The sequence below is a fragment of the Athene cunicularia genome, assembly GCF_003259725.1.
Source record: "Athene cunicularia isolate RWA chromosome 4 unlocalized genomic scaffold, athCun1 chr4_part2, whole genome shotgun sequence".
Classification (NCBI taxonomy): domain Eukaryota; kingdom Metazoa; phylum Chordata; class Aves; order Strigiformes; family Strigidae; genus Athene; species Athene cunicularia.
In genome coordinates this window covers 19149380-19160301 of record NW_020799099.1, presented here as the reverse complement: position 1 = coordinate 19160301, position 10922 = coordinate 19149380, and the positions used below count along the sequence as shown (strand labels likewise).

Genomic DNA, 10922 nt, shown 5'->3' with positions numbered 1-10922 from the left:
TTGCTATCAATTGAAGAATGTTCCTTCTGTCATTTACACACATACTGTAAAATCACTAGAGGAAAACAGTAAGACACAGCAATCATAGTCACAATCTTAAAGCTCAATAATTCCAACACAGGGTTTAGAAATTATCTTTTATTAAGTGGATTGAGTTAGGCACTATTGAATTTGAAGAATAAGTACAGAAATAAGTTCCACAACCAGTGCTAACACTATTCAGTGATTACCAATTTTCTGTTATTTAATATTCAGAATGCTCACTCTAAAATACATCGTCTTCCTAGTCCCAGGGAATCTTCATTTGCTTGATTCTACCGTCTATCAGAAATTCCATTATAAAAAGGACGGTTACCATGTTGCTGGCCAACTGGAAGTTCCACATTTGACTCTAAAGCTTTAGGACAGTTCGAATGCTTGAAAAGAAGAAGGAAAAAAAAGTTACCAATAAGTATTTTCTCCCATTCTCTCCCCTCCTTTTCATTGCTGACATACTTTAACTTCTCTTTTTTGTAAGAATGAAGTTATGCTTATGCCTAGAACTTATTAAAATTGCTGGTAAAAATGGGTTAATAATGCTTGCTATCTTTGGGTTTTTTTAGTCTCTCCCCCAATAAGATATACTCAAAATGGAAGCTTTTTCAAACTCCATGTGTCAAGTTTTCAGTAGTTACCCAAGAATATTGATCAGGAACATTAGTATTTCCAGGCATTCCCTCTTTTGGCTGCTTAGAGAAATTTTAAATAACTTTAAGTTTCATATGACATGCTCATTGAGGAATAAGACGTTGAAATGATACATAAGTTTGTAACTGGGAAAGGGGATCAACTGTTGGATGTAATTTGTACAGATGCAGTGTTTCCAATTGTAAAAAGTACAAATGCAGTTAACTGACTTGTCCAAAATAGGAATATATGAGATAAAGCAGATAAAGTTACTACTTTTGACAAAGTTATGTACAATGCATCACTATGGATTGAGATCAAATAGAAAGACTGTGCTGGTTTCTTGAGGGAATGCTGGTAACTATTTATCCATCTGCAGATGAACCTAAATATGGATAAACAGTTGCCTGCATTAGTGCAAATATGCTGGAAAATATTTTCTTTTTTACTAGACCATGTCTCTAATTTTCCCCTTTGTCCACCTGCTGATTCTTCCCTTCATTCAAAACATGTTCTTAAAAAGTAAGTGACCTAGTCTGCTAAATCAGCTGCTTGCTATTCTTAGAGGCACTGGTAGCTACCTCATTAAGAGTCTCTGAATTTCCAACAAATTACAGAACATCTCATTAAAACTCTCATTTAAGAGGCCTGCTCTTGAAATGACACAGCAGGACAAGCTTTGACACACCTCAGGCTAAAACTGTCTAATCCTTTCCACTTTTCTGTGTTAGATTTTAACCTGCAGATACAAGTTCTGCCACAGTGTCCCCACTTTCCCTCAAGTACATCCATGCCCGTATCTGTACGAGGTTTTACAAGGATCACCCAATATATCCTCTGATAGAAATACCTGACTCTGCACTGCTTTTGCAGGTTGATCACTACTTGTAAAATATACTGCTATAAGGGTAGCAAGGCTCATCACACATCCAGCAGTTTTTTTACCAGCAAGTAGGGTCACTTCAATATGCACTGGACCTCACTAGAGGTTTAATCAGTTATGGCCTAAATCTGCAGTATGAACAATTCAAACTGCCATTTATCTTAATAGAACTGCTGTATGTTAAGAAGTACAAACCTCTCATAAGTGTTCTACCCCAGTTCAAACCAGAGGAAAAAAACCCAGCATATTAAAAGATCATTTCAAGTAAGTGATTTGTGCTGGTAATCTATCCTAAATAGTTTGAAAACATACTGAAGTCTACTATTGAATTAAAATAGACTAATAGCTTAATGACATGTAAAAATGTATTAACGTGAACCCCACTTTAGTCACTCTACGTTTCTTTTTCTGAGGAAGAACGTTTTTACATACTTGTGTATTTCCCTTATACATTGTTGCTTTTTACTCTACCTGTGTTTTGGCCCATGCCTAGAAGCTCAGGGAAAGTGTGTTTATCTCAGAATGAATGTGTATACGTGAGCCTTTATCCTCCCTGTTTAAAACACGACAGTGGGCAGGGAATCTATGTTTTGACAGTGTCTCGTCAAGAAATGTCTTCTGCACCTTTCAGTATTATGAACATTACCTCTTTCCTGTATGCATCAGCTCAAAAGCCTCATTAATTTTGTCAAAAGGCAGGGTGTGAGTCACAAATTCGTCAACCTTGATCTTTTTGGACATGTAGTCAGTCACCAGTTTTGGTACATTGTCTACGCTCTTCCAGCCTGAACGACAGAAAGCGTGCATTTATTTTGACCCTTTCCACCCACCTCGGAAAACAGAAAAAGAAAAAATACAACCCTGACATAGGCACTTGTGTGATAAACATGAAAAAGAACTGAGATCAGTGACATGTTTGACCCTCCTGCTCTAGGCAGGTACTGAGTAAGGAATGCAAGAGGACAGCTGGGTCTGGCAAGAGCACACATTATCAAACATGTAAGTGCACTAACCCTTCACTAGGTATTTCAGCATTCAGCATAACAGCAGCGCTCACCTAGGAAAGCACGCATGAGGCATCTCTATCAGCCCCATTATGTAACTATAACCCAACTAAGTTTTGTATTGGAAAAAAGACCAGTGTAATAATAAGATCATTTGTATACTTCCATGAACTTCAGCTATTACTGAATCCCCAAGTTATCAGCAGTTGTAAAAGCCTCAATGTGGTTTTGGTTTGACAGCAGAAAATGTGTATCAAGCACTTGTTGCTTTTTATTTTAAAGCTCTTCATAGCACATTCCCATGTTAGCCCCACAATTTGCTTAGTGATTAAGCAACACAATCATGTTTATGTGGGTCTCATCTCCCCAAAGGCTAGATTCTTTCACTGGACCAAACTGAATGAAACCTTCACTTGGTGATAAAGAAATCCCTCTATACCATTCATTTAGAACTGAACAGCATATGGTTATATTCTCTCTTGCAAGTATGTGAGATATCATACCAATGTGTTTATTTTTAGCCTGTCTGTAGAAATTTCAGATTTTAAGATTTTAAAGTCAACGCAGCATTTATAAATAGCTTGTCAGTAGTACATTTCTTGCACAAGCAAAAGCAAGGCAGTGTGTTCTTCCCAGCATTAATGCCTAGTAAATTATTTTTATCCCCATACTGAAAGAGAGTTACCTCCAAACGCAGTCCCTTTCCATGTCCGCCCAGTTACTAGCTGGAATGGTCGTGTGGAGATCTCCTGACCAGCAGCAGCTACTCCAACTATCACACTGACTCCCCAGCCTTTGTGGCAGGCTTCCAAGGCAGCCCTCTTCACAGATGGATAGGACAAAGCAGAGCGTTTATTGCTAATGTTCATGCTGCCTAGACTGGCACAGGTTGTGCTTCCTTTCCCCCAGTTAATTTATCACTTAAATTAGTATTTAAGGAACAATAAACACACTGAAAATTACATTAAATTTTCCACTGGTTCAGACTCCTTACACTGTTCAAGATTCACTTTGCTCTTTTTATATCCCATCTGGCTTCCAGAGAAGTCACTCTGAACTCCCACTAGGGGTTGGGATAAACTGTAATCGGAGACAATGTAGACCATGTTACTGACAGTTAGGAATGCTGTTGAAATTCCTGAAAACTTAGCCTTACATTCAGTAATAATTCCGTGTTTCCAAAGATTAACTTCATTATTTGAGGAATTAGGGAAATTATGAGATTTTACTGTTCATTGCACAATATATTTTACATGGGTTTTGTTAATGTTTCAACATTTTGTTAATGTTTTTAAGGAAAAAAGTTTGTAAATCCTAAGTGCCATTTTCAACTTAAGTAGTAGCATCCTCTTTCATTACATAATTGGGACTGGATGTAAATTAGCATTTTCAGTCATAGCAGTTATCATTTCTATTTAGAAAATAAATACGCTATGTTTTCTGTAACAAGGCAGCTCATTTTGCCATTTAGCTGAACGACTAAGTAGCAGCTAGCTATCCCCCTCCCTCTACGTACTACTGTTGCGCACACACTCACCATGACTCCAACATTACCAATGCACTCAAATGAGTAGTCTACACCACCATCAGTCATCTCCACCAGCACCTCCTGTATGGGCTTCTTGAAGTCTTGAGGGCTCATGCACTCTGTAGCTCCAAACTCTTTGGCTTTGGCATACTTATCCTTGTTGAGGTCGATGCCAATGATCCGGGATGCTCCTGCTATTTTACAACCCATAATAACTGCCAACCCAACTCCTCCTAAACCAAAGACGGCACATGTAGAGCCAGGTTCCACCTAGAAATAAGAAGAGAGCCATGAGCAACACAGAGAAAATAGATCCTTCCACGTGAGTGGGAAATAAAGGTTAAGTCATCTGTAATGAAGGAAATGTGGAAGCAAATATATATGGCTATGAGACTTTATCACTTAGATAAGGGAAACTATAGAGAAATTTAATCCAAAAGCTCCATGGGTACTAAGCTTTTTAACTCAAAGACTTGACTCCCATAAACTGTCCTAAACTCATGCCCACTCACCTATCACCTCTGTCTCACTCTGAGCTTCAAACTAACAGAATGACCTGAAGCAAGATTAATTGGAAAAGTAATTTTTATATAGCTAGTATAAAAAGGGATGCAGAATCTTCTACCTGGATTTCCTCTAAAGGGCATCAGGTTCTTCAAACCTGATCTGGCCTTTACGGAGAAGTTAGAAATTATTAGCTAAACTTCATCAGTTGAAAAGAAAGAAGAAACAGAAATTTGGTCATCGTATTTACAGTCCTAATTTAGTCCCTAAGCTATCTCTGTACTTTGGCTCAGATACAGTTACAGAGAAAAGCCAGAGGCAACCACAGCCTTTACCTTAGCAGTGTTAACAGCAGCCCCATAGCCAGTAGAGATGCCACAACCCAGCAGGCACACTTTATCAAGAGGTGCTGCAGCATCTATCTTGGCTACGGAGATATCAGCCACCACAGTATACTCGGAGAAGGTGCTAGTCCCCATGAAGTGGTAAATCTGCTTTCCTTTGCAGGTGAATCTGCTGGTACCATCAGGCATGAGTCCTTTCCCTTGAGTAATTCTTAAGGCAAAGGCAGGAAAGTTCAGTCAGTCTTAAGCAGTAAATAGTCTCACCAGACAGTATTTGTTAAGTAGCACAGAGATGCAGTTGCACATTTGCTCTATTATTTTTTAATCATTCCAATAAACCCAAGAGTTCACAGAAATGAGATGCTAAACTCCTAAAACATCATGCTGTTAATTCTTCCATGGAAGCACTTAAAAAAAAAGTTTATCAACATGTTGACCTTGTTAGCAACCAATGCTAACTGCTTGGGCCATGGCACCAACACCCCTGTCTTCACCTCCTTCCATTAACTTGCCTTCATTAGCACCTGTCAGTTATGTCCCTAGGCTTTTTGTTTGGGTGGGGGAGACTTTTTTTCAGAACAGGAGCTGGAAATTTAGCTGGGAAGCAGGAGTTAAGGAAAAAAAGAGCTTTCTGTATAATTCTGTACCACTTGACAGCTTTGGTGTTCACTCCCAAGAGCTAAATTCCCTGCAGATTAAATATGGAGTCAGAGCATTTATGTTTTCAAAGCTGTGGACACAAGCTAGCAGTTTACACTTTCACAAACATGAATACAGAGAAACATATCTCTTTAAGGGAAAAAAAAAATTTTAAGGAAGAATGGAAAGTAATGCATAACTGACTCCCTAAACACACACTTTCTAGGTCGTTAAATGATACATAAAGAAGTATATTCTTCAAAGATAATTCCTGTCAATTACTTTTAATAAGTAGAACAGGTATACATTGAATGAATACTATACTGTGTCAAAATAAATAGCATACAGACCTTATCTTCTGGCACAGATTTGTTTTAGGATTCTTACAGAACTTGCACTCTCCACACTGGGGGATGTAGAGAGGGATAACAGTGTCCCCTAAGAAAAAATATTCTGTGGCTAGTTATCAAGTCAAGCAAGCCAGGAAAAAAAAAATGCAGTTATTCAATTTTCATGGCTTTTATGTAAGCTTGTGTTCACTTAAAACCTTCTTTGGGTATTAAAAACCATTTACGGTACAGAGTAGCATTGTTTATACAGTGCTAGATAAACCACTTTTCTCTCTCTGAGCAAACAGCTGATCAGAAGTTCATAATTTCAGAACAAATAGGAATATTACTGTAAAACAAAACAACCCCAAATCAACAGTGAACAACATGATCAAACATTTTTAAGCTCTTTAATTAAACCAACAGGTAACAACTATCATTTGAAGAAAACAACCCAAACACTCTTGTAACTATATTGATCCAATTTCAAGTAAGGAATTGGTATGCTGGGCTCTTTCAAGCATTAAACCAAGAGCACATTGAAGAGATTAGTGTTGTATCTCACAAACAAGAGAAATCTACGCAGGCTTACACCCTAGAATAAGACATTATATTAACTCCTGCAATATAGCATTTCAGTGGCCCAATTTCACAGCTGACCTTGTATTAAAGTAACCCTTTCAAGGAAGGCAGAAAACTTGTATTTTCTTACCCGGCTTTACTTTTGTTACTCCTTCCCCAACACTCTCTACAATTCCTGCTCCTTCGTGACCCAAGATCACAGGAAAACATCCTTCAGGATCAGCACCGCTCAGAGTATAGGCATCAGTGTGACAGACAGCAGTGGCAACTATCTGTGAAGAAATATATAATCTGAGGCCCCTTGAAGAACAGAATAGTAGCACAGATGTAAATATTTCCCTTTGGTCAGAAATTCAGAACAATTGCCAGGACAAATGTGCCAATCCTGGCAGTGTTTGTGATATAACCAACATACTTTCAACTCCTACCAAGGCACAGTAGTGCCAAGGCAAGGCACTTTTTCCTCCTTTGAGAAAAATCATGATAGTACATCTCATTTCCATCAACTAAATTCCGACATTGAAACAGGCAGAAGATGACATCTGGTTTCCTAAAGCTAGAAATCAGTACTCCAAGTCATCTCAGAGTATGCTGGCATCTCAGATTTGAAATAGAAGTTATTCTTTCAAAGGTAAAATGACCAGAGAGAACACACAGAACTCCCAGTACTGCATAAATCCAGTTTAAGTCTTAAACACTACATAGAAACTCTTTCCACAGAGATAGATTTCACCTTAATGTATACTTTTTGGCAGATAGGGGCTACTAGAAAGTCCTGATCAAATCAGAAACTTAAGTATGGGGAATCCAAGAGATCAATCACAGCTCAGCAGCTGGTAGCTTATAGCCTGACTGAAGTAAAATCCAGCTGTTACACAGCTGCAACAGGTCACAAACTGCTGCCCTTCAAACAAGATCAAATGTGTTCCTAGCTCAGATGTTTTGGGGGAGTTTAGTCTGTAACAACTGGAATTGATCCCCGAGACCAGCCATGATCTTTACACCAGACTGTGAAGTGAGTAAGAGCAGTAGAAATTAAGAGTGCTTTTCATAAACAGAAGATCTAGATACCATAATTTTCTTCTTTGTAAAGCCAGCTGAGATACCAATGAACTAATGCTGTCCATTCAGTATTTCTTCTGTTAGTAAACAAACAGTCCAGCTTTAATGGTTAGTCTCCCAAAATACAATGCATATAGCTAACGATTTATTTAATTACCTTGATACGAACTTCATGAGCTTTTGGTGGAGCAACCTCCACCTCCTCAAGAGAGAGAGGTTTACCTGCCTCCCAGGCAACAGCAGCCTTGCATTTAATAACCTAAAAGACAACAATAACAGAAAAAGAGGAATCTGTTGTATTGTTCATTTAAAGTAATTCTTGTTCAACCAAGTGAGAAAATGAGAGAAAAACTATTGGCTTTTGGAAAGAATCCCAGATCTGAAATTCCGAATTTCAACACAAAGCTTTAATTGCCCTACATTTGCTTCCAGGAAGCTAAATAATAATGAGTAAGCCAGGATCTGAAATTTGGATGTCACTCTGTTATTGAGCAAAAAATATAATAAACCCAGGAGCGCTTAGGAGATACTCAAATACTGCAGTGAAATGAGCAACAGGAATTGAAAGACTGCATAATAAAAGTTGTGGTTTAAAATAAGAGACTTGCATTCCTCTGAGATATGTTCCTTGAGCACAGAGTGCTCCAAGTTAAAAAAATTCAGAAAGCAAACTGGAGGTCACATAACGGTCTGAGACTCACATCAAGAGTGAATTTCTTGCTCCTTTATCAGGATGGCTTCTGAATACAAACTTGACAAGGAGATGCACATGCATGCAGTTGACATGCAAAGCCCTCCAGTGATGCATTGGGACCAGAGATTTTGATATAAGGTTACTGTCAGCAAGTTTTTGTGCACTAACACTGCTGCAGACCCCGAGTGGATTACTGTTAGCAAGTCTTCATTCACTGCTCTCAGCACAGTGACAAATTCTGTTCTGCAAACACACCTATACATCCCAGGAAGCTTTTGGAGTCAAATGGTTGGAGCCTGGATGGAAGAGCGGGATCTGTGGATGTGTAAACTAAATCTTATCAACAGGCACATACACGCAACTGACTGAGGAAATAGGCAGGCATTACAATCACGCAATCCAGAGCAGCTTCAGGTGCTGCAAGGAGTGCCCTCAGATGTCCGTTTTACAAACCATGACACCGGGTCTGTCCTTCAGGATAAAAGAGGCAGTAAATAACCTGAATTTTGCTTTCTGACAGTGACACCATCTTTCAGCAAATGTGGTATGCAATAGCTTCCTCCAGGACACACAGACAAGTTGTGAAATCAAATTCAATACCTTATCTACATAAAACCTGACAAGGAATGCTGTCACAGAGTAGACTGCTTTGGAACAGATCCTTTCCAATCCACTCCAGAATATCGTCCATGTATTTTGGAATCATTCAGTTACACCAGGCAACTTACACTGATTTTCTTCCATGCAAACAAAGTCTAAGCCATTGTTTTGACAGTTGGAAATATGAAACATTTCATCCCATACACTATAAATGGATATTAAAAAAATGACATTTTGGGCATTCATACGAGCCCTGTTGCTCTTGTAGAATCACTGAAAGGGGATTAATGCAAATTCCCAACACCAGACAGTGCCTTCTAAAATTTCACTGCCTGGAAGAAATAACAGGACCAAGACCACTTGTTGACCTTGCCAGGTCTGATTCATCACCTGCACGTACATAAGAAAATAATGGGTAGTTTATGACTTTCTTTAGTATTTTTGTTGTACAATATACAGTATTGGACTTTGCCAGAACCAGTTAACACCCTCGCTGTACCTATAATAGCAGATGTTTATCTTGGTGCAAACATGCTAAAATAAATACTGCCAACCCTAAAAGGCCTGAAGCTTTGTAACTGAGAACAGGTACCCATTCAGGTACCCAATCCTACAGCCAGCAGGGGCCTAGATTGGACAGAAACACCCTTAACCTAAAACTGTCAATTCCCCTTGCCCTGCTTTTTATTACCAGGGTAAATATTATAAAAATGGACCAAATACGACATAGTAACTGTGAAGTCACAGTATGATCATTGAGTCATAATATCTCTAAATGTACCAAAGATATTGCCAGAAAATCTAAATTCGAGGCACAAAGTGCAAGAGGAACCATCATGTGGTAAATAATTTACGGGCTTTCAATCCATCCCCAATCCTCCTCTCAGTCACTTGTTCTCACACAGGAGACTGCACATTCCTGATACCTGTATTTCCACAAGCTTCATTAAGCACAGGATTAAAAGGGGAAAAAAAAAAAATCTGATGGGATAAACTCCGTTTTTCCTAAAACTAACATTACACATCTGGAAGCATATTTTGAAATAATAACTTCTGATTCAGAAACTTTTGAAGAAGCTGGCTTTTGAAACTGCAGTTAGCTCATACAGCCATAAAGGCCCCATGACTATTCAGATTGGACATCAGAAGAGCCCAATTTTCTGACCTTCTGATATTCAAAGCTTTCTGCTGTTGCTTTGCTGAAAATCTTGAAGCCAGCAACTGAAAAAAACCAACCGAATTCCACCAGTTCTTCATTTTCTCTGTTAATATATTAGCACAGGAACACAACTGTTGAGCTGACTCTGTGTGTAGCTACAAACAACTATCTCACTCAGACAAAACGGAGCTCTCGGCAAGTGACAGAAGCTGCTCTATCTGCCTTGAAACTGCTGTCGGCCCAGACCAGCCTTCAGCATCCAGACAAGTGAGACCACCCAGCCTGCTCAGACCCAGGGTATTGAACATTCAAGACAATGCAGTAAACTTGCCAGACAGCGATTTTAAGAGCAAGCAGGGTCTAGCTGTATTGAAAATGGACGGGCATCACTGCTGGAGAGCAGCCTCAAGGACCGCTCCCGCTACGAAGTGGCATCTTCCCAAACACCTACCCATTCTTCTCCCGCTCAACAGCCAGAGGAGGAAAACACACGGGGTGAACCGTGGCTGGCTGTTTCCCCCAACCCACCCATCTCAGCTGGCTCCTTGCTCCCTGTGGCGACTGAATGCGCACCGAGGAGCCAACACCTTCCCAGCAACCCGTTTTCCCCTTCCTCCGAGCTTATTAAGTCACATCTGCCCAAAGCCCACGGGAAACCACGCAAGCCCAAGGTCTTCAGCTTGTTCTTCCATCACCGCGAGTAACCCATGGTCTAAGCACGCAAGCGGAACCCTCAAGTCCAGAAAAGCGCACGGGGTCTGATTATATAGCGCACGGTGGGGAGCAGGGCGTGCATTTTTATTCCCAATCCTGCCAGTACTCGCAGCAGGCGCCTCCCACGCGTGGCTAACGGCCCCGATCGCTGCCGCACGCCTTACACCCGCAGCGGGACAGCAAGGAGACGCCAGGCCCGGCCCTGCGCCGCGCG

General features: G+C 40.0%; 1 protein-coding gene across 2 annotated transcripts; it reads right to left on the bottom strand.

The window, feature by feature from the left end:
• Window positions 1–122: 122 nt before the first annotated feature.
• LOC113479541 (alcohol dehydrogenase class-3) lies at window positions 123–9685 on the bottom strand. 2 transcript variants are annotated; one of them, XM_026847656.1, is made up of 9 exons: window positions 9617–9685; window positions 7699–7800; window positions 6610–6751; window positions 5919–6006; window positions 4921–5140; window positions 4091–4351; window positions 3239–3374; window positions 2196–2334; window positions 123–416 (listed from the first exon to the last, which is right to left on the bottom strand). In XM_026847656.1, exons 1-9 carry the CDS (start codon window positions 9671–9673, stop codon window positions 392–394), a joined length of 1170 nt encoding a protein of 389 aa, XP_026703457.1. In that variant the 5' UTR covers window positions 9674–9685; the 3' UTR covers window positions 123–391. The 2 variants fall into 2 exon arrangements, with proteins under 2 accessions (XP_026703457.1, XP_026703458.1); XM_026847657.1 differs by lacking the exon at window positions 9617–9685 and adding an exon at window positions 8591–8635.
• Window positions 9686–10922: the final 1237 nt, after the last annotated feature.